The 26689-nt window shown below is 50.9% G+C and overlaps 9 protein-coding genes across 9 annotated transcripts; 3 read left to right on the top strand and 6 right to left on the bottom strand.

Annotated features, from left to right (window-relative positions):
* Positions 1-298: 298 nt before the first annotated feature.
* On the bottom strand, positions 299-3466 carry IAR55_006528 (uncharacterized protein; the record flags this gene model as incomplete). The annotated part of the gene is made up of 12 exons (XM_066949609.1): positions 299-339; positions 427-571; positions 707-977; positions 1044-1115; positions 1228-1407; positions 1482-1548; positions 1616-1736; positions 1846-1935; positions 2029-2085; positions 2147-2218; positions 2335-2365; positions 2436-3466. 12 exons carry the CDS (start codon positions 3464-3466, stop codon positions 299-301), a joined length of 2178 nt encoding a protein of 725 aa, XP_066799903.1.
* A 567-nt stretch (positions 3467-4033) lies between these two features.
* Positions 4034-5654, bottom strand: IAR55_006527 (arginine N-methyltransferase 2; the record flags this gene model as incomplete). Its single annotated transcript, XM_066949608.1, has 7 exons — positions 4034-4221; positions 4281-4367; positions 4443-4701; positions 4822-4919; positions 4983-5011; positions 5072-5252; positions 5339-5654. 7 exons carry the CDS (start codon positions 5652-5654, stop codon positions 4034-4036), a joined length of 1158 nt encoding a protein of 385 aa, XP_066799902.1.
* Positions 5655-5955: 301 nt separating this feature from the next.
* Positions 5956-7508, top strand: IAR55_006526 (uncharacterized protein; the record flags this gene model as incomplete). Its single annotated transcript, XM_066949607.1, has 3 exons — positions 5956-6313; positions 6510-7088; positions 7195-7508. The coding sequence occupies 3 exons, from the start codon at positions 5956-5958 to the stop codon at positions 7506-7508; spliced, it is 1251 nt and encodes a 416-aa protein (XP_066799901.1).
* Positions 7509-7849: 341 nt separating this feature from the next.
* On the bottom strand, positions 7850-10946 carry IAR55_006525 (uncharacterized protein; the record flags this gene model as incomplete). Its single annotated transcript, XM_066949606.1, has 13 exons — positions 7850-8026; positions 8096-8727; positions 8776-8862; positions 8916-8941; positions 8991-9055; positions 9121-9183; positions 9242-9505; positions 9571-9699; positions 9756-10036; positions 10102-10174; positions 10234-10363; positions 10433-10662; positions 10731-10946. 13 exons carry the CDS (start codon positions 10944-10946, stop codon positions 7850-7852), a joined length of 2373 nt encoding a protein of 790 aa, XP_066799900.1.
* Positions 10947-11421: 475 nt separating this feature from the next.
* IAR55_006524 (uncharacterized protein) lies at positions 11422-12203 on the bottom strand (the record flags this gene model as incomplete). The annotated part of the gene is made up of 3 exons (XM_066949605.1): positions 11422-11630; positions 11709-11810; positions 11996-12203. 3 exons carry the CDS (start codon positions 12201-12203, stop codon positions 11422-11424), a joined length of 519 nt encoding a protein of 172 aa, XP_066799899.1.
* A 380-nt stretch (positions 12204-12583) lies between these two features.
* On the top strand, positions 12584-14110 carry IAR55_006523 (uncharacterized protein; the record flags this gene model as incomplete). The annotated part of the gene is made up of 4 exons (XM_066949604.1): positions 12584-12597; positions 12651-12738; positions 12800-13492; positions 13685-14110. The coding sequence occupies 4 exons, from the start codon at positions 12584-12586 to the stop codon at positions 14108-14110; spliced, it is 1221 nt and encodes a 406-aa protein (XP_066799898.1).
* Positions 14111-14164: 54 nt separating this feature from the next.
* IAR55_006522 (uncharacterized protein) lies at positions 14165-18695 on the bottom strand (the record flags this gene model as incomplete). The annotated part of the gene is made up of 20 exons (XM_066949603.1): positions 14165-14264; positions 14350-14414; positions 14523-14744; positions 14826-14954; positions 15018-15059; positions 15122-15439; positions 15523-15822; positions 15873-15956; positions 16008-16210; positions 16279-16450; positions 16506-16587; positions 16647-16897; positions 16971-17143; positions 17200-17387; positions 17449-17613; positions 17682-17983; positions 18046-18181; positions 18245-18303; positions 18385-18516; positions 18615-18695. The coding sequence occupies 20 exons, from the start codon at positions 18693-18695 to the stop codon at positions 14165-14167; spliced, it is 3204 nt and encodes a 1067-aa protein (XP_066799897.1).
* Positions 18696-19097: 402 nt separating this feature from the next.
* IAR55_006521 (uncharacterized protein) lies at positions 19098-20838 on the top strand (the record flags this gene model as incomplete). Its single annotated transcript, XM_066949602.1, has 3 exons — positions 19098-19446; positions 19591-20011; positions 20160-20838. 3 exons carry the CDS (start codon positions 19098-19100, stop codon positions 20836-20838), a joined length of 1449 nt encoding a protein of 482 aa, XP_066799896.1.
* A 356-nt stretch (positions 20839-21194) lies between these two features.
* On the bottom strand, positions 21195-23206 carry IAR55_006520 (inosine-5'-monophosphate dehydrogenase; the record flags this gene model as incomplete). The annotated part of the gene is made up of 7 exons (XM_066949601.1): positions 21195-21318; positions 21387-21788; positions 21852-22470; positions 22530-22579; positions 22632-22787; positions 22845-22913; positions 22974-23206. The coding sequence occupies 7 exons, from the start codon at positions 23204-23206 to the stop codon at positions 21195-21197; spliced, it is 1653 nt and encodes a 550-aa protein (XP_066799895.1).
* Between the last annotated feature and the right edge of the window lie 3483 nt (positions 23207-26689).

Below are 26689 nucleotides of genomic sequence, written 5' to 3'. Positions count from 1 at the left end.
AATTCAAATCAAGAGCAGGACACGTTGAGAAGGTGTTGAAAAAGTGAGATGAGAGTGAGTTCGAATACGAAATGCAGTGGTCGATACTCCACCGGGTATGACGACGAGCAACTGTATCAAAATGTGTGAAAGTGGCAAATTCAAAGTGGCACCAGCGTATGGCCGGATGATCTACATATCATGCTAACATGCATGCAGCTTGTCAAACAACGCAAACAGCTAGGTATCTGCTGAGCTGAAACAGCATAAGGCATGTATGTGGTTCATCCAAGGACTCTCCAGAGCCGTTGCTCTGTATTCAGATCTTAGCAAAGATTTTGGCAGAGGCTTTATATCTCGCTACTCGGTCGGGCGGGTGGAATTAGCCTCAATCCATCTCTAGCAGGGATCCCTCCCCGCCTCTTAAGGCAGAATCATATGACTCACCCCAACAGATGATGAGAGCTCCTCCCATCTGCAGACATCCACTCATAATAATGACTTTGTTGAAGCTTGTCCCACCGCTGGCGTCGAAAAGGGCTCCTCCGAGCGGGCCCGATATGAAATTGCCTGGTCCGTTAGCCAGCAGTAACTATCGTGAGGTGTTTCTCATCAGTTGCTGACGTCTCGTTGTACATCCTGTCCTTTGCTTTATCTCCGCCCTCTCTCGCAATTTGGGCGGAGACATGTTTGGACTTTAAGTCCGACGTAGTCTGATTTGACTCACCAATCCCACATTTGTAGCCAGGTTCGCCTGTCCAAACAACTGCACCACATTCTGGGGTATAATCCCCACATAACCAGGTGCCACCAGTCCAAACATCACCCCGAACACACATATCCCTGCTAGAGATTTGGCTGTGAGCCAGAGGGCTAGCTGGATAACTCCCGACAGAAAGAAACACAGCACGAAAGTGTTCATCGGTCCGAGTTTGTCGGCGACGAAACCGACTAAAGCTCGGCCGATGCAGACTGTGAAGCCGAGGAGTGTCACGGGGCTACAGACATGCATCGAGTCAGTCACGGTTGTATGGTATGTCGTGTACTTGACGCGTTAGACTCACAGAGCGAGCAGAAGCGTAGGTAGTTCTGGTAAGTTGAGCTGCGTCCATTGAGCCAGGAAATTGAATGGGAGGCTACGATGACCAGTACAGAGCTCGCTCAGCTCGTCGGCTCGCTTACGACGGATTCGGTAGATTCCCGCCATCATGGTATCATTCTTTCTACTGTGATTGCATTCACACTCACGCATATCCGATAACCGCCACGAACATCCCAAGTACCAAGCTCCAGAAGGCTGAAGTGCCCACGACGGTCATATCGATCCAAGGACCTTTACCAGCAGTGCGAGCTTCGGGAGACGTGGGACGGGTCCGTATCAGGAGAATCGATATCAAGCTGAAGAAGAGGTTGATGAATGACATGATCCTGTGAGGTGGGTTAATTTTGTTGCTGAACACTGATTTCGGGGAAGAACGTTGAATTCCAAGATTGAAACGTACCAAAGCGTCTTCCTGTGCCCTACTGCCGTCAAGAGCTGTCTCACCACCAAAGACGATGTGCCACCGCCTGTACAATGACAGATTAGCCCATCGTTCCAGTGCTCATTGCTCGACCAACTTCACCCCGCACTCACCAATGCCAGCGCCGCCGATCGCTATGCCACTTGCTAGTCCTCTTCGCTTGTAGAACCATTGAGAAGGGAGGGACATGAATAGGGGCATAGTGATACCTTGCCCGATGCCGGTGATCAGACCCTGAGATCGGTTCAAGAAAGCACCCCATTAGTACCGCTCGTCTTTCGTCCCTAAGCGCATGGCACGAGGTAGGCATCGCCATGGCAGAGGTGGTCAACTGCCCACGTACCTGTGTGAGAATCATCTGCCACATCTTGGTCGACCATCCTGCCAGGAATAAACCCAGCCAAGCGATGATGGCTCCGATGAGTAATGCTGGCTGAAACAGTTCACAGGTCAGTGTGGCGCCGACCCGAACCTTGTGGATGGATGGACTGTGGCACCGCAGTGGTAAACGGAGCGTGTAATTCACCTTGAATCCATATCGATCGCCATACCGGCCTGACAGAAACGCTGTTGCGTTCATCATCTTGGCTATGAAATCAGTCTACTTGGCTTCCAGCCGGTGTGCTAGTAGGACACGGACTCACGAACGCGCACAATGTCCCACCGAGAGAGAGGATCGAGGTGTTGGCCCCTGGATATACGTTTGCGGCGTAGTACTGTCGTCGTAGGGCACCTTGATCAGCTTTGCTTCGTCACTCAACAGACAGGATTGTCAAAGAAACGAATATCGAGCTGCTTTCACTTCGTTTGAGATGTAGAAACGAAGACTTACTTCTTGGAATACACCAAAGTTCATACCCCATCTGTGATGCCAGCCAAGACCATCAGTACTCGTCCCAAGCCTCTCATGGCATATCAACAAGAATTGCTCACCCCATCGTACAGGCCGATAAAGTTGCACAGCACATCAAGACGACCCATCCATATCCTCCATCGGGATAGACATGTAGATCTTCTTCTTCTCCCTCTTCTGCACCTTGTTGCTCTTCATCTTTTGTCGAATCGCCGGAATGGGCGTAATCCGTCTCATCCGTCTTCTGCCCATCGACACTAAGATCCAGACATCTCTCAGCAGTACCGAAGACAAGATCAAGGGCATCTGCTCCTTTACCCAATACATATCTCGATTGGACTTCGATCTCCGCGTCTTCCCCTTCACCTTCATCATCTTCCTCATTCTCTGACCCGTTCAAATGAGACGGTAAGATCGGTGGGTTGAACGTTGGTCTCCTCCTTGCCGTTCCAGAGGTCGATCTGAACCGTTTCAGAATCCCACCCAATCGCTGAGCGTCCTCTCTGCCACCAACCTGGTCCCCTTCGATGCTGTGCTCTGCCTCTCTTGCTCTTGCAAGTTGTTCTGCTTCATGTCTCTCGCTTCTGGCAGTTTCGATACGTCTCAAAGGACCGCCACCTCCTGCTGAGGCTGGATCGAAAAAACTGATGATGTCAGGGACGGGCGGTGGTGGTGGTGGAAGTGTGTGAATGCCCCCAGAACGAGGAGGAGAGGAAGTGAGTGTATGTCGTCTTGTTTTCGTTCTGTGGTTGGTGTATTTGTCATGATGGGTAGAAGTCAGACTTTGTACACGAGTGATGTCGTTCGTGACATTCGTTGAGCTCGTCGAATGAGAGAGGCCGTTCCGATCTGAACTTGGTGCCAGGACATTTGAAGAGCTCTCTGGGATGGCAGAGGGGCGCTCCATCACAGGTGGGATTGGATCTTCTTTATCGCTTCCATCTCCCAGCTGATAGAGCGTGGCGCCACTTGAGCTACTTGACATTGGCAGGGTGGAAGAGGTCAGGTCTGTGGGATGATCATCGATCGATGCGCTGGTAGGTCCCGCGTGGCCGGCATAGATAATGACCTGGACATGATCTGTCGGCGTGCTCTTGCTTGCGGCGACCATGATTTAAGCGGGGTTTGCAAGGGGGACGGGAAGCGAAACAGGACCGAAGGGTAATCAAGTATGTGAACTGGCTATCAAGCACGCAGTTCATGGAGGACCTGCGTTCAAGGTCGACAGTTCTAGGTGAGGCAATGATGGGCGAGGTTCGAGAGAGGGGACTCTGAAAGATCAAGAGTCGAAGCGGTATGAGTGCACCCGGACGAAGCGATCAGCTAGGACAGTCGTGCAGTCTTGCCTGAGGGTGAGGTGAAGTGATGAGAGTGGGCTCATGCACTTCTCAACATGCGAACATGTGGGATATCGGGGGACCTCTGCCTCTGCATCATCTGCTACCATCGGCAGCACTGCCGTTGCGATGCACTCTCTTGCCTATCACAATCTTTCGAGTGGGCTAGCTTGTCTTTTTGAAATCTTATCGGGTTTAGCCGAATCAATCCCGGCTCAAACATCCGACGAGCGTCCTTCCGGATTCCCGAAAATCCAACTGGTCATTCGCTTACAGCTGGCTGGCTATCTATGGTATATGCAGCTGATGCATGATAGCTTTGGACATGGACAGTTGTCACCTCACATCAATCGCATCTTACCGATAGGTAGACGATATCCCGGTAATTCCCAGTATCGTCTCCTGACACCCTTCCATACTTCTTCTCGTAGACTTTCGGGGATGAGGACATCGTGCCATTCTACTTCTAGTCCAACATCTTCTAGATGTAGTTCGGCCAAGGCTGAGGAGACAGAGTAGATCGTAGCATCTGGTCGACAGATCGTGTCAGCTTGACTGACGAGCATTTGTCTCGAAAGCGCAGCTTACTGGTCGCTCCCAAGCCGTTCCAGAATGAGAATACTCCATTCTCGGCATCGAGGATATCAGGTATCACCTCGAAGAATGCCTTGAGGTCTGAGATAGAGGGCACGGGTCAGCACAGAATCATGGCACAGAATGACACAGTCGAGTGAATGATACACTACAGACCTTCATAACCCTCGGCAAAGGTGTCGACAAAGATAGCATCATACCCCGTCCCTCCAGGTGTTCCGCTCAACACCTCTCCGATCTTCTCAGGATCTAATAACCAGTCTTGCCATCTGCCCTCGAGGATCTGAACGTTGGGTAGAAGATGCACTCCCTTTTCACGGATATATTCGAGGACTTGGGGATGGGCTTCGATGATTGTGTGATGGGCGGGTTGAGGGTCATCGGGAGATTGAGGGGTTTGGAAAAGTCTATCGACCTGAAGGGTGGACAAGACGGTGCGCCGCATGAGTACAGCGAGACGTGAGAGCGATCAGAAACCAGATGGGTGGTCCCTATCTAGCCGCATGGGTGAGGGCGGAACAAAATGGACACGTACAATACCCAAGCCATATCCAACGTTCAAAATCGACATTCCTTCGGCTCCAGGTTGAGCGTTCGGATGATCAGCGATCATGAGTCGGACATGTTCGGCCACTACCTCCCGATCGACCGTCAGCTTCAGTGCTTGTTCTCAGTTCCCAAGCGAGGTCGACACACTGAGTGGTTCTTCCCATCCCATCATCACGCTGTTATTGTTCAATCAGCGAGACTGATGTCATGTGAGATTCCCACGCCGACCGACTCACCCATTCCCATCTGCGTCCAAGACTCTCTCTTTTCCATCATCTCCCACATCCCACGTCAGCTTTGATTTGAGAAAAATTAAGTTGTCCCCTGCCGAAGTATTGTCTTCTGCTCGTAACTTGATGTTCGTCGATGAATCCGAAGAGGGAGACGAAGGACCTGCCAGAGCGTGATGCAGCATTTCTACGTGATCCATTATCGGCGTGGTCCCGCTTTGTAACTCAGAGTCCCGATATAGAGATGATCATATCGTGAGGAATGGCACTCACCTGACCTGATGCCTTCATTTCTGATGATTGCCCAACCCTCTTCGTCACCCAACGACAAACAGATCTCACCCGCCGTTCGGCCCCACTTATCGACCGCGTTCCATACCGCTCCTCCTTCCAATAGCACCCTCAAGGTTTCCGGTTCTCTACGTTCCGCAGCATAATGGAGACATGACCATCCCAGTTCTGCATCTTGATACCATGCCGGTGCCCCTTGTTTCAGGAGTCGAAGGAGGATGGAGGGTGGGGCGGATTGGGAGGCCGCGAGGAGTTTGTGAGCGAGATTGAGGAACTGAGGATCGAGATCTTGGTCCATGGTGCTGAGGGGGATGTGCGCTACCCTTGACGAGACCGAGGATGTCGCGAGGCCTTTGTAAGGATATGTGAAGGAGTGAACAGTCAGAAAGGAGGATGGAAGATGGAAAGCAGTGTCTGGGTGCGAAATCCAAAAAGTTGGTTGGACCGTGCCTGGACATTCGAGTTTTGACGAGTCTCATACTGTCAACAATTGTACAATTGTTCGTCTGACATCTTCCTCGAGACCCACTGGTCATTTCTGTCATTTCACCTCTTCCCAGTCCAGCAGGGGAGACTCGACGGCCGCCCCTCAACTCTCCATGTCACGCTCTGCTGAACCTTCACCCTCGATCGAACCCCTCCGACCGACCAAGCGAGCTCGAACAAGAACTGCCAGTCGGTCTTCCAGCTCATTATCATCTCCGAGTTTTCCTTCCCCGAGGAGGGACAATGGCAAAGGCAAAGCCCCTTCGCAAGGCACCTCACAGTTGGAGGGCGAGTCAGGGATCTATTCCATAGAGGGCGGGGATGCGGCTGAGAACGGTGTCGAAGATGAGGAGAGTGTGAGAGAAGCTCGAAGGAAGGCCCACTCGGACAGGATCAAACGAGCTTGGGAGACGAGACGAGCGAATAGGGCTCTGTATCAGAGTGCTCAGCTGCGCAATGAAGTAGTATCAGGTATGTGAATGGGTGTGTTCAGCCGCACAGCACTCTTCAATGGTCACTTCCCTTCGTCTTCTGCTTGTAATTCACTCCGTCTAACCCACTGCACCCTTTTCCCCATGTCTACCTTCTATCAAATCAAGTCTGCCTTTTCGACAATCTTCCTCGTACCCCGAACTCGACGCTGATCTGCCCTTTCTACATTTATCAGATCTGTCCACCCTCTCCACCCCGATCCCAACAACCGACCTCCTTCTCTCCATTCACCGCTACACCTCCGCGTTCTACACCACCCATTCATTACTCTTCCCACCTGAGAAGAAGGTCCGTCACAACCCGTGGGGAAGTAAGAAACGATTATTGCTCATCAAAGATGGTCACGCGGCACCATCCATCGTCTCGAACTCGATACGGGCCAGGGAGAACTCGAATATCAATGCCAATTCAGCTGGGGTATCTGAACGACATGGATCTTCAGCATCTACGTCCACGATGACTCGAACTCGGACTCGAAGTACGACATCGAGAAGACAGCGTTCAGACCTAGACCAAGAAGAAGCGAGTGGTAGTAGATCTGGATCTGGATCTGGATCAGGATCAGGGAGTGAGGACGAACAAAGAGCATTGAGAAAGAGGATAAAGGTCGAACCTGGTTCAGAGCTGGTGGATCAATATGGAGAGTTGGAAGATAGGAAAGGGAGGAAAAAGGAGAGGAAAGAGAGGAGGACGGGCAGCTATAAGATCAGGGATATGTACAAGGCGATAGAAGGGGAGGGTCTGATGGCACTTGGTGAGCTGTCGTAGTTGGTTGGTTGATGAGCCGAAGTATCAGGGAGGGGGAATCGAAAGGGTACCTGAAACAGAAGAGTCGAAAGCTGACTTCCATCTCTCTTTAGGGATGATCCTACAAGAACATATCATTGCCAAGCTCGACGAAGCTGGCTATCGACAAACTTCACATGGCATGTCCCCTGATCACGACCTAGAAAGAGGTGATGAAGATCCCGAGAATGATGAAGAGGAGGAAGATGGCAATCATCATGAGCGGGAATCTGATGAAGTGGAAGAGGAGAAACACGGAGAAGAGAGTCAAGATTCATCGGCTAATCGTCTCAGTTTCCTGGATCACCAGGTCGACATGGAGATTGGGCGGGGCAAAAACAACGTCAAGAAGAAGAGGGATGGGAAGCGACGGCCTGGTTTCGGATAGAAGTCGAATTGACATCTACACTGACCCAAAAAGGAAGTCATCAACTCGACGTCATATTGCTGCTGGCATCGTTCAGCATGCTATCGACCGCTACTTCGATCACCGCTCCGCGACACATGCTTCGAGAGGAGGCTTCGACATCTCCCATTGCGCGTCAGACCCACGCCATGTGTGTCGTCGATCACTCTCAGGCCGACTACGACAGCTGCGCAGGAGTAATGCAAGCCTCGACATCGGTGCAAGTGGATCATTTTAACAACATCACCACGACGACATCCAGCATTATATCGTTATGTCATAATAGTAGTCTTACACATCAATGAGATGACCGCATGCAATGATCATACCTCTTCACTTCCGCTGATCACTTGATATCCGCCCTTCCCTCCTTCTGTCCCTTTTCTCGAAGCCTTGTTCATCTTCATTTTCCGTCTATATGCTCTCCATCCTTCTGGTGGTATTTCGTACAGAGTCGTGTAGTCTATATCGTCATCGGGGATCCAGAAATCTGTACAGTTCTACGGATCAACGTGTCAGCTCGCTTGCTCGTGGATCCGTTCATATCCACGCCGATCGCCTGAACTCACCTTCACCACACCCACATCGAAAGGATTCTGATCCCTGCCAGCCCGCTTCATCCCACCCAGAGCTTTGCCTTTCGTGAATCTATCTAACCCCAAAATGTTCATCAAAGGTCCACTTAACATCTTCCCCAAGGCGGCGCAGACATGCCCAACGCCACGACTATGATTGTGTCCTCCCTGTCCATGTCGACATTCTGGTCCATGGACATGTCCGCTTACCCCCGAAGGCGGCGGAGGAGCACCCCCAGGAGGAGGTAGGAGAAAGTTCCCATCGGATCCTGCTGCTTCATTCCCTCTTGCTTCTTCTTCTGCACCCGATGGTCCAATTCCCGCACCGATCGCCAAAGCCTGCTTCATTGCTCCACTTTGGTCTCTCAAGCTTTGGCCTCCTCTTCCGCCCATGAACCCATATCTGCCTAGATTAGATACCTCAAAAGTGGTCATTTGTCGTGCTACCTGCCACAAATGGGAGATGGCGAGGATGATGGTCCAGGTCAGTTGCAATGTCGACCAACAGACGACCGAAAGGAGGAAACCGTCGTATGATCCTGCTTGGCACAGGGTCGATGAGATTTCGCATATCGAAAGACCTGGGGAAGGAGTGGATTGATATTCGGGCGCGTTCTCTTGTATATCTGCGACTGATGTCAGCAGCGTTCGGTACTCCCAATGGGGCGACTAACAACCAAAAGACAGCTTGTCGAACATGGCAATACCAGCAATCAGGAACAGCACGAAAAGAAGGAATGACCGATGATTCCTGTATCCAACTATGCCATTCGATCAGCGCCTTACCCTATGGATCACGCATGATCACCCTCACCACAATTCCAAATCCATGGGCAATGACTATCTCTGCGTTAGTTTGATTCTATGTGGATCCGTTGAAACGGCTCACTGATCAAATCGGGCCACGCAGCGGTCGCAAGTCCGACAATGTTTCGATCTCAGTGGCTTTTTCGCCTGGAGCAGATTAAGGTCGTCAGTCATACCATCAATCCACGATCAGGGCACGAGTTGGTACTTACCATACACATGATGCAGAAGTTCGTGCCATTCAAACGTCCAGCGTCTACAAGCTCTTCAAGAGCCTGTTATGGTTCAGTATCAGTCTATGACCTTTGCTTCGCGATCCGTTCGTGTATTTACGTCTTTGATCTCCGCATCATTGGTTCCCTTCGGGACAAATCCCGGATCCGCTCTGATCGCCTTGTACAAATTGTATGCGCAAGCCGAACACGCCAGAAAGAACATCAGATTTCCGACTGCGTGGCCGGGAGTCCCTGTGGCTAATCTCGTTGCCCAGCACCATGATACCCATATGATACTGGCAATGATCATTGATGCGAAATAATTTGATGCCGACACCCGATATTCGAACTTTTGATGTGCGAGAAGGAAGTGTGTGACAGTCTGACGCGAGAAAGCAGGAGTATCAGGGACATAGTAGGACGCGGTAGCGACGTGAGCCGACTCACAAGTTGCATGCCGTAGAACTCTGCGATTGCGAGTGGCAGACTTGAGTATATCGGTAATAAGTCGAACGTTTTGAACATGATGCCTAAGCCTATTGTGGGAAGAACGAAGATCGCCAAGGTTGTATTTCTCTGCACATGGGTACTCTTTCAGCTCGGCCGTTGTCTGAACGAATCAGTTCGCTCACCTCGCTAAGCTTCCCCATCAACCTCACTCCTTGATCCGTATATCCTGCCTCTTCCAATCCCTTCAAGAACGGCGTCAACCCTTTCAACTCTTCCGCCATATCTTTCGGCGTTTTCCCAGATTCTTCCCTCGCGTCAAGGCTCGCTCCGGCTTCTATGAGATGTTTGATCGACACCTTGTTCCCCTTGACCGCAGCCCAGTGGAGGGGTGTCATACCGGCGTTATCGGAGGTATTCACCGATGCGCCGTGACGTATCAACAAGTCGACTGAGAGTGCGTCGCCTGCGGTAATGTCAGTAGTCAAGCTGGTAGTAGAAGGATGTTGAGCAGCTAATGTGAGGATTTACCTTGATAAGCTGCCCACATGAGTGCAGTATGTCCATCACTGTCCTTCTCATCGATGGCAACCGGCTGATGTAGCTGCACATTGAGTGATGTTAGCTTGTGTCGACCAGGAGAGCGATACAGCTGGGGCTTACCATATACAATAAGGGCATCACAGCGCTGGAGTGAGTGATCAGATGCAGCGTGTTGAACCCCTGCGAGTCTAGTATGTTTGGATCTGCTCCTCTCGACAACAACAGGTATACGAGATATAAATGTCCATTTCTGCGGTCCAGTCCAGTCAATCAGCTTCTTCAATTACCAATCGAGGCCGAACGAGTCAGGATAACGCACCTCGCAGCCCATTGGAGCGGGGTCGCTTGCAATTCTCCACCTATCGCATCGACCTCTGCTCCATTGTCTAATAACCATCTACATGTTCCCATATGAGCGTTGATCGCCGCCCAATGTAAGGGCGTCACATCTTGTGAGTCCTTTGACGAGAGATCGAGAGAAGGACTATCTCGGAGCATAGCAGCTAAAGACGCTGTATCTCCTCTCTGAGCGAGAGCATGTATGCTGAGCTGCAGAGATCCAACGACCTATCAGCTTCCGACGATCCAATGAATTGTGCCACGCAAAGCTGGCTTACCTGATCATTTGGAGACACCTGTTCCTCCTCTTGGATAGTCTCACGACCGACTTCGTTGCTATCTCGCTGCACATCTTCTTCCATGAGTGGGTTCCCGTTGTTAACGTCTTTGCCCCCTTCCTCTACGATCGTAGAGTCCTCTATGACTCCGCGTGTCGAATCGGGACTGGCGTGATCATGCCGGATCTCAGCCCCGGTGACGGAAGGGTTCGTCATGGCGGAACGAGAATTCTACAGCACGCCGCGTGTCGTCGTAGTAGTGCTAAGTCTACAAAGATGAAACAGAAGGGAAGAATGATCCTTGGATATGCTGTGGTAGATCTGTCGATGCGGTTTCAAACCTTTTCCGATGCATGGACGTTATTGAAAGGAAGGAAGAGACGGAAATTGCAGTGCTCGCTGTTGTTTCAAGTTGAGCGAGACGACGACGCGAATGATGCACTGCGGGGGCGGGGCTGTGGGGAAATCAATCAATCAATCATCACGGTGGCGGTGGCGAATGACAACAACAATTGACCAACATTGAAATCAGCTACCGCCATGTCTGACGTTGCGACGATATTGTGATGACCTGTATTGTGAAGCACTCCATGACTGATGAGAGGTATACAACATGCGTATGGAACCATGTACAAACGATCAATCAATCTCGACATTCGGACCATCTGTAACCCCTTGGGCCCACCTGCGCTCAATTGCCGTCGACCTCCATGCTGTCCGCTTCACCCACATCCGCCTCACCAGATCTTTCCATCTCCATATCTCTTCTTCTCTCTTCCTCGTGCGACGCATCTTCCTGTCGTCTCTCCTCTTCGGTGGGCAATGGTCCTGGTGCAACGGTCGCTACGGGCGCACGATCCGTTGTCGTTGGCAATTTATCAGGTTTACGATCGGCCGTCACTGCGACGATAATACAAGGCATCAGCTTGTACAGTCGCATCTGAAGTGGGTGTTGAGCGTCGTAAGCGTTCGACTCACCCCACGGCCGTCGGTCCATGGGACATTGTTGTTTTGATGACTCGGTATCGATCCATTTCAACAGGCAATGCATGTGGAAGATATGTGTGCATTCGCCCCATACTGCGTCGGTGAACCGTTGTGTTGGGAAGCAGTGAAAGTCGAAGGTCGTGGTAACAGATTGAGCGCAAGGTGTTTTGACAGAAGCGATCAATGTCAGAACAGGGAAATGTCAGAAACGCAACGAAATCGTCAGCACTCGTGTCTCGTCCCAGCTCTCCTCGAGCTGGTGTAAAGACTGTACTCACTCAGAGGACAATCATCTCCGGGCACTCTACATTCGGGACACGTCCCCTCATAAGCATTCTGACAAATCCCGCAAACATCCTCATCTTCATCGTCGTCATCCATTCCGTCTCCGTCCGGACTTGCGTAATGATACAACTTGTGAGGTTCGGTAGACGTGTCCCATTTCCAGTATGCCACAGGGTGGTATGACTTGATAGTGACTTTCATGATGTGAGTTGCGTTATGACAAGGGAGGGAGGACGGTCGAAGGGGAACCGTCAGTTGGTCGTAAAGCGAGGCAGAAATCGTGAGTCGGTCGGACGTCAGCCTACTGTGGTATCTGGTGTTTGGTCAGTGAGTCGATGAACGCTCAAGGACCAATCGTGATCTAGGAGTGAATCGGCCACTACCTTGGTGGTATGGGGATGAGGAAAGATTCGCTCGACGCGACTGTCAACAGATATCGACATTTGTTTGACAAGAAAAGCGATGACGTGGAAGACACATGAAGACCGAGTCCCATCTAGAGATAGTTATCTAAATGCCATCGAGGATCGGTTGCTGCGTTTTTGCTCGGTACATAACAGCAAGAACAGATCCAGATCATCATGGGGTACACAGTGTGAGTCGTCACTGGATCACGTACTGGTGACATGGCTGACAAGTCGCCACAAGGCAACTACATTGGACATTCACACCTCCTCCCGGCAGGTCCGTCTCGGTCGCTGACATCGTCTTACCTCGCGTCCTCGAGCATTATGGAGTGAGCCAGTCAGCCTGGCCTATTTTCGATTCGCGGAGGGTTGTGCTGACTCTGTCCTCAGCTACACGCTCCCTCTCGAACAGCATTACAATTCCGAACATATCGCGCCCAATTCCCTTCCTCCACTTCTTCGTCCCCTCCTATGACTCGTTATCTGACAACGATCACATCCCTCTCTCCGCCAAATCCTCCGATTCCGTCATCATCAACATCGACCTCAGGCGCTATTGCTACTCGTGATGATGTGACATATCTCTTTCTGGACGATAGGATTCTGTCGTCCGCACCTGTAAATTTGGGTGGGCCATCGACCACTACGTCGGGTCCAGGTCCAGGTCCAGGTTCAGGGCCAGGTGCAGAAGAATCAACTTCTACACCGATGGACGTGGATGTACCCACGTCGATAAGGGGTAAGGAATCAACATCAACGGTCTCGGTAGTAGGTGACAATGGAGGGACGACGATGGATGAAGATGGCTTCGAGATTATCGATATACCTCCTGGCGAACCCGAATCATCGTCAGCACAACAAGGGTCCAATGATCTCCCTCCGCAACAAGAGGCACGTTCACCAGTGGTTCCAGATGGGATCAAGCCAACTATATCACTGGAGACGTCTTCAAAGGTCAAGGAGGAAAAGAGACGACCGAAACGATTCAGATGTTTGGCGGTCAGACCCAGTGCGGCGGTGTTACCGATGTTACAATCGTTGTCGAGTCCATTCGTCATGGGTCTTACCAAAGCCGCTCGAGCTGTGAGTGGTTCTTATCTCTCAGCGTCATGTTTCATTTCACCGCTCTCATTGGAGTTCTGCTCGAACCACTCCTATCCATCTCTACTTGTCATCCGTGCAATTCGTCCTGATGATCTCCAACATTCGGCAGATCTCACCTTAAATGCTTTGCTTTGGAATAAATGCTAAATGGACTGCATCTACCCTGTACAGCAACTGTTCATGGCCGCCTCCACGGTCTCACCCTCGCCTGTCATCCCTACCCCGTTACCTGGCACTTCACTTCTACTCACCACCCTAAACTTTCCACCTCTCTCTCCTCCTTTACCACCCATCATACTCAGAGTATTCATCGTGCCAAACACACTTGCACAAAGTATCTTCTTGGAAGCGGAGTATCAGTCAACCTCCTCGTCGAGAAGAGGTAGAGGTAGACTGACTTTGCAAGAGAAACACGAACAAGATGCTATCTTGCGAGAATTCTTGGAAGGTTGCTTGGTGGAAGAGATTGGCGGCGAGAAGAAGATTACGAATCTGGACGATTTGACGGAGGCGGATCATGGGTGGGACGGTGTGGAACGTCAGAGGAGATCGATGTTCGCACTTGCACGAACACTGAGAGAGAGCGGATTCATATAATGCATAACTTACAGGCCAATGCAGCCGAGTCTTGATTCTAGCCTTCGACAAGGATCAGATGGCCGTAGCATTACCATATGTGGTCCCTTCTAATCCTCTTGCAACTAGTGCAAATTCGTGCAACGCCTCTCTCATCTTTCGTGCAGTTCGTGATCTGCACGTCACACCGCTCAATCGTCAGCGGTCGGTACAGATAAGAATCTCCATCCGACAGGCGTCAAGTGATCACGTTGACTTACCGTAAGATATGCTCTTTGAGCTTCTTTTTGGCATCTATCGTAGCTCTTGGATCTGGGAAACCGTCCTGGTGTTCGAAAAGCCATCAGCTCATGTGCATCACTGGGAAGTCCTTCAACTCCAGCCAAACCGCATAGGCCGGACAACCACTTCGATTCCTCGTAAAGAAATTCACCTGCATCAAGACCCCTTCTGACCAAGAAGCCATCAAACTAGGGCTGACTCTCGCTACCAAGCTCGCCAACAGCTCTGCCATATTGGGAATGACAGATCTTGGTCCTTCTGATCCAGCACAAAGAAGAAGCGCTCGAAGTATGAGAGGTCCGAAATGGGCGAACAGCGGGTCGGCGATCGGTTCTAGCGGTGAAGGATAGCGAGTGTTTGCCAAGACTGCGACCTGCATTGAGAGTGGAAGATTAGCGTCCTGTCCTTGGTGCCACATTTGAGGTACACCGTCAAGGTCAGATTCGAAACCCACGAAGAATTCTGAAGCGGATTTGAGGGAGAATCTCTCTTGAGTGCCCAGCCCCAGCAAACCCAACGACATGTACGCTTCAACCACTTGGGTTGGCAGTCGTAGTAGGACTCCAGGAAAACGGGAAGCTAGCTGTAAGACAGATGCACTGGATCAGGACACCGTCGCCTTGACAGATTATAGATGAAGACGCACCGCTGAGCAAAACTTGAACCAGCCCTCTACTACGTCGGGATTCTGCGAACACGAGATTGTCAGCTGAACCTTCGCTCATCTGTAAGAGTGAGAGAAGCACTCACATTGCTCATCCCGTCGCCCGCTAGAAAGCCGCTAGCAACGACTACCAATCTACTAGCAACATCCGCCACGACATTCCATCTCTCGAGATCTTCCCATTCCGCGATCTGCTGCTCCTCCGCTGTTTTCTCCTTTTTTTTTGTCAGAGGTGATGGAGGCGAGTTGATCCTCAGTGTGAGTGTCGATGCCAAAGACATCCACAGCGCGGACGGGGACCGCTCGCACGCCAGACATACGAGAGTGAGAAGCGGAAGAGGAGAGAGGGAAATGAGCGTCTCGGATGACGAGAGTGTGGCATATTTTAGCAGCGATGAGATTGCCTGATACGATAGTCAGCTTGCTGTCCATTGGTGACTCCCAAGCCAGAAAAGCGGCCTCGAGCCCCGGGGGGAGGAAAACCTACGTCAGCGACCTCTGTATCTCCATTCCACACCTGCACAACTTCGGCCACCGCACCCTCAACTCTTGTTCTAAGCAACACCATTCGCTGATCTTCTCTCACAAGTCGGACCCTCTCTTCCTTTTCGTCGCCATCCTCTTCATCCGCCGTATCGAACATATCATCGCCGGAAGGAGCGAGACCTCTGAAGCATGCGGTGAGCGCTGCTGTTGACTGTATCAATATCGACTGAGCATTGACGGGATCTTGTTGTGCTGCCGAGACAGCTTGATGTATGCGATCGACAATGGGATTCAGGATACCCTAAGAATGGCATCAGCAACTTCCCGGCAGACAATGGAAGAGCAGCTCACCTCGACTGGACCAATGGCATCGGCCGGTTGGAGAGCTTGGATGACAGATGTGATGGCTTGTATCACCTTGCTTTGTTCCTCCGCCTGATTATTGGGTCAGCTACTGTGGAAAAGGCTTCAAGCCTGCCCACTTACTCCTAGATCGCCGATCTTCCCATGGAGTTCTGAGAACGCCCCGATGTGCTCGACCAGCTTCTTTCGGCACATGTCGCATATAGCCTTGAGTGCGTCTGCAGCAGACCGGGAGATCGTCGAGGAAGAGGTGAGCGAAGGCACCAGATATGATAAGACGGGTAATAAGTGTGCAGGATGGAATTTGAACCATTCCTCGTACGCCTCTATCATGGCATCTGGATCAGCGATCGCTTGGCGAAGTGTGGTCAATCATAAGTCAGAAATCACGCACGGATTAAACAAACCGCTGTAAGACGTAATCTCTCTTCACCCTTTCCCCTCGGTGGTCTCTGCGACAGGGGACTCAAGACCTGCTCCCCGAACAGCACAGGCAGACTTCTCTCCTCTCCTAAAGGCACCGCTTCTGACGAGTATCGAATGCAGTGCAGCGTTGCTTCGATATCCTGTCAAAGCTTCGGTCATCAGCAACGAATTACCCAGAGACTTTGCACTAATCACCTGCCAAGAAGCTCCTGTTTGTATTTGCTGCGCAGCAGTTTGTGTGAGAGATTCCAGCATCTCATCTCGTAGAATGTAATATCTATGGTAGCATTAGTTTTTTTTATCACGCAAGCTGTACAAGCGTTTCTGTGGACTCACGCTCCGACGATGACTTCCCCAGCATCTCTTCTCCAAGAATCAAAAGCCTCTCTATCATCCTTATCTAATCCTCCTAAGGTCCCTCCTTCATCACCCTCTCCAGGCCATCTGACCTTTCGTCTTGTCACTTGCACCAATTCTCTGAAAAATTGCTTGGCGACTGCCCAATCCGGAGAAGTCTCATGTGGCGCTTGGAATAGGTCGGAGTCCATGACGGCTTCTTGTAATAAAGGGTATATAGCGAGCGTGAGCTGAGAAAGTCATTGGACAAAATCAGTACTATGGCTGGACATAGTCAAAATTGACCAGAGGAGAAGGACTCACCTCGCTAACATGCTCCTCTACACTTCCTATCCCTTGCCATCCTGTCAACCGCAAAATGACCCCTAGCAATGCCTGAACATCATTTTGCTTAATTCTGGCAACAATCCATTCCGAGGAATGCTCAACCAACGCTGCAAGTAGCTTCGCGAAAGCGATAATCTCCTCAGACGGCTCTGAAACAAAACACAGACGTTGAGACTCCACTCCGGAACAGCGACTTGTAGCTCACCTTCGTCCGCTGACCCGACTAGCGATTGGCCTGCCGATCCGATGACCCACGCCAGTAAAGGTTCTGTGAGGATCTTCGTGCCTTTGCCAAACTTGAACAAGCTCTCTGACAAAACTTCGACGAGCGCTGACGAAGCGGCAGGCAGTGGAAGGAGATCGTATAGTGGCGGAAGTAACGCATTCAGCTCGCTGTAGATAGATCTCGTGAACTGACGCCTCAGGCAGGTATAGCGGAGAGTGCGCAGCTTACTCAGGCCCTAGTCCATAGTCGATCCAGGATTCGGCGCATTTACATGCCGCCTCAGCCTCTTTCAACCTCTCTTGCTGACCTGTCGAAGGGTCTCCGTTCATCGCGTCTGTAATAGTATCGACTACGACAGACAGGTCGCTTCCGATGTGTCTTCGCAACGCATTTCTGTACCCATCACGCCGCTCGGTCAGCAGTCTTCCAAGATCATATTTTGGACCGACGACGTCGTTCACCTCTTTTGCTCTGACAGTCCAGCACGACTAATCTCCTCAACACATATCGCACACCACTCTAAGGCTAGTAGTCTCATCTTGTGTCTCATTTTCCCCTCGGCTTCGCTTCCGTTGGTGCCGAACGGCGAATTGGAGTGACTGGGCCCCGGTTCACCTAATCCACCGGGAGTGTTGTATCCTGAAGCAGGAAGGGATGATGGCAAGGCAGTGGCGGAAGCCGCGGAAGCACGGATGGTTTGTAAGACCGTCAGAAGGGGGTGCATGAAGTAAGGGAATGGGAGGCGGAGAAGAAGGGATGCAAGCTGTTAATTCAATGCTTGATCAGCTGTGTCAACTGTGTTAATCAGCAAGGGCGGAAACGCACCGAACCGAAGAGTTTCCGGACAACAACAGCATTGGCAGGCTGATAAGATTGTTGATTGGCGGGACTTATAGCATTGCCCAGAATGGTGAGGAGCAGCGGTAGCAAGGAGGGTCGAAGCGCTTCAGGTAAGGAATCCCTGTAACGATTGAGACAGTATCAGAGCTGGTCTATCCGCGAGGTTGAAGAGCTAGTGGCTCACCAATCTCGGGAAATCTTGACTTGGGCAGTATGTGCTCCAAAGAAGCGAACATTGGCATCCTAGAGTGACGCAGCACAGACATGAGCGACCGCCTTCGGTAGTGAATCGTTCATTGTAACAAGAGTAATCGTGTCACCCACATCATGTCCTGCCAGACCACCGATCAGTCCCCATGCTTCTGTTCTCCCTTGTATCTGCTGTAATTCTTGTTGCAAGTGCTTTGCAAGACCAGGATTCGCAGATGTGGAAGAGTCAAAAAGTCGCAAGATGGTCTGAGATCATGATGAGGTCAGCGCGTGGTCTCCTCGAGGTGAACGTGATCACCTTAACATGGATCGGTTGGAAAGATGGAGAAGGAGGAAGAATATACCTGAGCTACTTGTTGGATATCTGTTTGAGGAAGTACGGGAAATGACAAGTTGTGTGTTGGGGCAAAGTCTTCTTCCTCCATAACGTCGTTGTGCTTTCCGTATGTCCTGGCCAGGCGTTGATGGTGATCTATCGTGGACGATGGAAGAGATTTGTAAGAGAAGATTCCTTTGTGTAGAATGGCAACTGAATCAACAAATGTTGTGTGGAAGCAAAGTCATGATCTCACCACTTTCCCCTTCGACCCAGTCCCCTGGCGGCTCATCTACATTATCGCCTCGAAGATTAGATTCCAATCGACGACGACAACGACGACAACGAAGGCGACTACGAGGATAGTCACCAAGATCACACCAACTGTATCTACCCAATGATGGAACAACGGTATTCCGGCACTAGATAGTGCTTTCTTTCCTCTCTCCATCGTGGCGGTATTGACCTTTCATCAAACTACCTTCCCCAAACACTTCGTCCTCGACGCAAGATGTCCTCTTCCTTCTGGTCGTCTTCACACTGTGCCTATTGGCTCGTGACACGACCATACCTCGCCCAATCGCGCTCTATCGATCTTCGCTACACTTCGCCCAAGAACCTTTACTGCCTGTACATCTTCTTCGCCCAGCTAATCCAAAAACTCGGGAAACGGTTATTACTCCGTCAGATACCTATCGCGACAGCATGTATCTTCTTCAAGAGGTTCTATCTGAAGAACAGTATCTGCGAGACGAACCCTTACCTGGTGATAGCTGCATGCCTGTTCGTGGCTGCCAAGGTTGAGGAGACGCCGGTACATATAAAAAGTGTGGTCAGTGAGGCCAAGGTCGTTTTCGCGGGTAAGTAAGAATTGATCTCGTTGACACACTACTTCTTCTTCCGTTCTCTCTGTGTATCCTCACATCCCTCACTGCCGCATCTCATCACTATTAGATGGCCTTTTTATGTGGATCTAGGCTGACTCAATCCTGGGATCATCCCAGAACACAACATCAAAATGTTTCCTGCCGAACCAAACAAAGTCGGCGAGATGGAGTTTTACCTTCTGGAAGATCTCGATTTCCACCTGGTCGTGTTCCATCCCTACCGAGCTCTACTCCACATGACAGGGAGGGAACCAGCCGACGCAGGGCGATTCCGACAAACCCGTGTGGAGGAGGATGTGGAGATCAAACGAAAAGAAGCAGAAGCGAAGAAAATCAGAGACGAAGAGGTCCGTAAAGCTGCTGGAGCTGGGACTGGAGTTGGAAGAACACAAGTACCAGGACAAGCGGCTACGTTAGGGGCTGGAATGGAAGAGAAGGAGGAAGGGGAGAGTGAAGAAGCGAGAGTGAGGAGACTGATGGGTAGAGGGACAGGTGAGGGTATGATGGAGATCGATGAGGGTGTTCTGCAAATATCCTGGTGAGTCAGGTCGTGACTCAACGAGCTATCCGGCATACCTTCCTGTATCAGCCTTTTGCGTGTTGTTGTGGCTAGAGAATAGGTGTCGAAGCGGGAAAAGCCATCGACTGCTCCCGTGAAGATCTTACTGATCACACTACCCACTCAGGTTCATCCTCAACGACACCTACCGGACCGACGTTCATCTCCTCTATCCACCATACGTCATTGCCCTGTCGGCGATCTACATCGCCTTCTGTCTCACCTCAATGAACAATTCCTCATCCTCAACTCGAACCCGAACCTCTTCCTCCCAAGTCCACAATCTGTCCACATCAATATCGATAAACGAGTCATTACATCTTCCCCCCCCGCCTGCTTCTACCGCCGAGTTCATCGCGAGTTTCCAAGTGTCCCTACCTACATTGTTCGCCTGTGTTCAAGATATCGTCAGTCTCTATCCTGTTTGGGAAGGCTTCGAACCTACTTCGATGAGGCAGAATGGTGCACTCGGACAAGGTCAAAATCAGAATCCAAATCAGAACCAAAACCAAGCTCACGCAAAGAGGGGAACGACCAGTACCAATGGAAGTGTGGGAGGTTCCCAGCCAAACGTTGCCTCGAATCCCACCTCGCTGAAATCCGCTACGAGCAGTAGTGGACAGGGACAGGGACAAGAGAAGAAAGAGAAGTTCGGACCTGAAGAAGCGGAAGCCTTGGTGAGAAGAATGATAGAAGAGAGGATGGTGGATGTTGGTCATCCTGACAATGCGGGGAAGAGCGAGAGATCAGGCAGTTCAGCAGGAAGTGGGGGTTCAGGTGTTGGTAAGAAACGAGGAAGGGGTTGAGATGTGTCCACCTATCGCGGTCTGAGCTTGGTCCATGAAGGGATGGCATGACCGGATTCACGCAATCTCGTTGTCACTCTCAGATTTGTCGTAGAACATTTTGTAGCATTACCAATCATGGCATGGATACGTAGCTTACGATCACTTTGGTCTCTCAAAGACCAAGCGCCTTGTGCAGCATCAGACTAAGAGCCAGACACAAACACAATGCCGAGAAATGTCTACATCGTACACCCAAATCCAATCTGACCTATGATCCACCAATGTCGGCGTTCTGTCTATCTAAATGATCGGTCCATCGTACATTGACCCCACACCATCCGTACATCCCTTCTTTTCCCCACATCAGAACTTGCTTAAGCGAACAACCTCTTAGTGTACGAATTGAGACCGTGAACACCACCCTCAACCTGAGCAGAAGCGGTTCGGAGCTCGAATCTCACAGTACCGGCTCGAGAAGCAGCTTGGAGGTCGACAACGCTAACAACCCATACAGAGTCAGCACAGAGCTCTCGTTTTTTGGCAAGCACAATCGTTTTGCGACCCACCTCTTGACACCAGAATCCTGGAGAGAGTGTTGCAAACCAGTGTACAAGTAAGGGACGAATTTGTTGATGCTACCCTTGTCGGCGACATCACCTGAAACACCCTGAGCGACCTTAACGGCATCGGTTTCGGAGAAGTATCGGGCGGTGGCCGCGTTATCGGAACCAAGGATAGCGCCCTTGGCAGACGCGGAACCTCGTTGAGTGTGCTCCATAGCTTCGATGGAACCCATTCCTCGGTAGACCTTGACTCGCTTTCCCTCGTGATAGAAGTACTCTCCGGGAGACTCGGTTGTTCCAGCAAGAAGACCACCCATCATGACGGCGCTGGCCCCGAGAGCGAGGGCCTTGGCGATGTGTCCGATGTTTCCGATACCACCGTCAGCGACGGTAGGGATACCGAATCTAAATGTGCATTCGCCATGTCAGCGAATTGTATACACAGAGAAAACGGAAATGCAAACTCACCGGCTAGCAAATTCGGAAACAGCGTAAACAGCGGTTCCCTGAGGCCGACCGACAGCCATGACTTCCTGAGTGATACAGATAGATCCACTGCCCATGCCGATCCTCAGACCGTCCGCGCCAGCAACGATGAGCTGAGCTGCTTGTTCTCGGGTGACGACGTTACCGGCGATGACGTCGAGTTTGGGGTATGTCTTCTTGATCCACTGGATGAATTCGATCTGGAAGACTGAGTTACCCTGACTGGAGTCGAGAACAACAACGTCCAAACCCGCCTCAACGAGAAGCTTGAGCCTGTCCCTGTCTCCTGGTCGTGTACCGATAGCGGCACCACAGTAAAGCTGCTTGGACTCGGGAACTTTGCTGGCGAGAGGGTAGTTCTGGTTTTTGAGCAAATCAGATCGAGCGACCAGTGAGATAAGGTTGCCTGAAGCATCGACGATGGGGAGTTTTCCCTTTTTGGAGTCACGAAGGAGGTTGTTCGCGTCTTCGAGAGTGATACCGGCTCGACCAGTGATGACCTCAGTGGTCATGACAGATTTGATAGATGTTTCGGGTTTCTGGAATTGGACGTCACGACCGGTGATGATACCAAGGAGCTTGCCACCGATTCCGCCGGTCTCTGCGGAAATCATCAGCTACATTCACCCAAATTGTCTGCCAATGCTGCCAGGAGCTCACCAGTGATAGGGACGCCACAGAAGCCGAACTTGGCCTTGATCTCCAACACACTACAAGGGCGTCAGACAAGTGCAACACGTGGCATCAAGCCGATCCACTCACTCGCCAACAGTGCTCTCAGGACCCAAGCACAAGGGGTCGGTGATGAAACCGTTCTCGTACTTCTTCACTCGTCTGACCATGGCTGCTTGCTCTTCAGCGGAGCAGTTGTGGTGGATTACACCGAGACCACCGTGGAGAGCGAGAGCGATCGCCATTCTGGAACGAGCTATCAGCCATATGATCTCACACAGCGTGGAGTACAGCTGGGCTCACCGGTCCTCGGTGACAGTGTCCATAGGGGAGGAGAGGAAGGGAGTGTTGAGGACGATGTTCTTGGTGACCCTGGAGTCATAGTGGCGGTATCAGCTTGGACTAGCAATGCGGAAAAGGAAGCTGACCCACTTGGATTGAAGTGAAACGATAGAAGCGGGGAAATTGATGTGTCCAGGCAACATGAGGAAATCGTTGTAGGTTAAACCACCATTTTGCCTTGAATCCATGAGCTCCTGGACGGAAAGACCATCGCCTCGAGGATACTCTTCGAGGAAGGAGAGAGCGTCCGCCGCGTTGAGATGAGACTCTGCTCGAGCAGGAGCATTGGAGGATGAAGCGTGTCCGTTGACGAGGGGAGACATTTTTATGCGGGGTAACGAAGTGTTATTTGTGTGGCGAAGAGTTGAGAGATGAAGTTTTCTCGGAATGTGTTTGCGTCCTCTCTGTTGAATGTCTGTCTGCTGTGTATTGCTGATGGTCTGATTCCTGCTGATGATAAGAGAGAAGTGATTTGGTAATACCCGGTCAAGACGGAGGAGAGATGGGAGAGCTATCGCTAAGCAAAAGTGTCTTTTCTTGAGAGATAAAAAGAGAGAGAGCGCTATCACAAGCGAGCCAAGAAACTAACATGCAAGGACGCGCCCAACGACAATATGAAAATTAGTAGAATGACGTGGCAATACAATCACAAGGGATCAAGCTTATCTTGACCCAAGGGCTTTTGTCTTACATAAACATGCCAAAGTCGTTTCAAAACTTATCTGAACGCCCCTTTTCAGCTCTAAGCAGTCCCGAACAAAAAGTCATCCAGCCATCCCCATCTAATAAAATATGTTACTGATCCCGATCGATTGTGGCATCGTCTTCAAAATGGCTGTCCCCAAGCCACACCGGTACCGGCTCACCTCCCGCCAAAACAAGCTTACATTGAATCTCTCTCCACCGGTTCCCGCGACAAGTGATGATGAAAGTGGTGGTCGTGGCAGTTCCTGTACATGTACCCGCTCAAGCCAATGACGTCCAAGCAAGGATCCGTCTCATCACTTTCAAACGAATGCCACCGCTGCTGAGCATGAGCTAGCCATCTCGTGAAGTTGGTCCCGTCATGATATGTGATTCCGCGCACACGGGATGCACGGTAGAAGCAGCAGTTGCCCCTCGGAGCGAGATGTCCCCTCAACATAATCCAGCAGAAGTGAGCTGTATGATCTTTGCGGGTCATCTCTGGATCCGTCGGCAAAATTGTCAAGAACGACGGGATGCTCTTGAATTCCGCATGAACGACTTGCGTACTCTGTGGAAAAACTAAAGCTTCATCGAGGGATCTGATCCTCCAGATCCACAAACTGTCAGTGAAACATTCAGATACCGACGGGAATCATTTGTGAGTCATAGTAATTAGACGAGACGGCGACTGTCGATCGCATTTTGTAATCTGTCGGACGTTTGAGACATCCAGTGATTCACCGTTATTGCAAAGATGAAGCAAAGAGAGACTTTTCACCTACTTGTTCGGAAAGAACAGAAGAAGCCCATACTGCGCTGCTCGAAATATCAGGGACCGGAATAAGCATGTCGTCGTTGAGATCCCGGACCCTCGACACATGATGTGGGCAGGTCCGTCTGTAAATCGGAAGGGACCTCGTTTTTTATGCGTACCTGGGCGCATTCCATGACTCTGCATCGGGCAGATGTCGTTCGTATGAGAATGACATGAAGAGGGAGTGGGGTCCTGGAGAGTGTCACTCTGACGATAGGTGGAAGCGAGGTACATGCAAATGCAAACGTCTTCGATGTAGCAAACACGAAGTGTTCAAGATCTGCCCTTCCGAGCTGCGCTTTGACTGCTGTGCATCAAGATCGACGGTAGGCTACGCTCGAAGCCACAGGATGCCAAGAGCTCCCAGTACATTGCCTTCCTTTAAACTGTCTTTCCATCCGGGGCCGCATCTCCTGTCCTCTATCCAGAAAAGACGCAGGTGGCAGTCAAAGGCACATCTTTTGTTCTTCTGGAGCTCAACGACTATCGATGATGAACGCTCGCACCACCAGAGTCGCACCAACGTACAGAAGGTTGAGAGCTCGGCCCAGAAGCCAGGTCCCAGGGCCCGGATCCGACGTGCAACGACCTGATCCTGGCCTGTTTGATCGTCGGATTCACTCCTCCGAAAGTAAATCGAGTGATCGAACGGAGCTGTACTGAAAGAGTGAGACTAAGAGATGGAATGGCCGGCTTTCGTTCTCCCTACCGTCAGCGTCAGTGGCTCCAAGACTAAGCGTTTTGACTGTGGCTGAGATGTAACCAGTCTCATAATTAACGCTCGGGACTTTTACGTCATCACGGCTGCATTTGCCGTAACCATCCTTCCGATCTAGGGGTTGTTCAGTGTGCGCATTGACTTAGACGTCCGCCCCGATGAAGCTGGGTGCGATCGCCATAAAGACGTGAGTCACCCTGTATTACGACTTCCTAACTTGGATTCCTGAGGCAATCTTGCTCCTAGGACTCGATTCGCTTGTCATGATGTGGCGACCTACAGGCGACGAGGGCAATTCAACTGCGATCCTGCGGAGCGGCATGTAGGGTTATGCACGGCAGGCGAACACGGGGGAACACAGGGTCTCGGATCGGACCGGAACGGGTAACTTCGATCTCTCATCCTGTACCCGGAAGGATTGGCAGAACTTTGTTGTACATTACCTTGTCCGGGATTACGTACCTTTTCAATCTAGGGATACAATCGGCACGAAGGATTGATCGCCATGGCAGCCCTGAGAAGTCTCATCCGAAGAGACTCTGAAATTCTCCGATCCATTATGTCCCATTCTTTTCACGCTCGAGATGGCGGGACATCTGCGTCATTGGCTTTTTACGTCTCTGTCTGCAAGTTATAAAGTTACACTGCGGCTAGATATCTTTACATAATTTCCCGATCCGGCCGGTTGGAGCAACGTACTTGAACGCCATCTGTCTCAAATCCAACCTGTTTTGCTTTTCCAACACGATCACTACATCTCTGATCTCTTCATTCGAATCGGTTTCTGCGCCATTCCCGCTACTGCTCTTTGCCATCTCTGTCTTCCAAATTACTCAATGCAGTCAGAAAACGCCTCACAAGCTTTGTTCTTGCAGAATAAGATCGTGAATCGTTTCTCGATTCAGGTACCGGAGGTTCAGTGGCTACCTAGGCCCCAATTCCCGTGCTATCCCGTGCCATTCAGAGCGTCATGACAGAACAAGTAACAACAAGGATGGCTCGTGGCTTCCTTGTAGATTTGCGTCAAGCCCCGATCACTTTGACACCCGACTAAGGCAAGCTCTCCGATCCTAGTCAATACTAAAACAGCTGGTTTGGCGGTAGTGATGAGCCATCTTCCCCCTTGTCTCCGCCATATTCACATCAGACTTTATTCCACGGCTAAGGTTTTCATTAGATAGTTTTGCCTGTCTCGCCTCTGTCACTGCCTTCTTACCCTCTTCGGCCACTCTCCACCCGCTCCTAGCATAATCTAAATTCTCGATCCACCAGTGCGATCTAGGTGCTAGTCACTGGGCCGGACTCACTCCCTCGATTAAACATTCATATATCTACTCGTCTTTGATTCCTGATTCCCATCCATTCCCACATCTCAGAATCATTCCCGCAAATCACCTTTCTTCTCCTTGTCTCATCCATCCAACCCAACACCTAACCTTCCCCACCTGTTATCCAACCAACCCGTGCGACATCTAACAAGTCGTCACATTTTACGTTCTTTACACACACCAACCGACGAGTTATATAACAACTCCCTCACCTCATTCTACCTACCTACCTGACCTACTTACACAACACCTAGTCAAG

The sequence above is a fragment of the Kwoniella newhampshirensis genome, chromosome 14 (genome assembly GCF_039105145.1).
Source record: "Kwoniella newhampshirensis strain CBS 13917 chromosome 14, whole genome shotgun sequence".
In the NCBI taxonomy this organism is placed as follows: domain Eukaryota; kingdom Fungi; phylum Basidiomycota; class Tremellomycetes; order Tremellales; family Cryptococcaceae; genus Kwoniella; species Kwoniella newhampshirensis.
The sequence above is the reverse complement of the archived record's forward strand: the minus strand, read 5'-3'. Positions and strand labels throughout refer to the sequence as shown.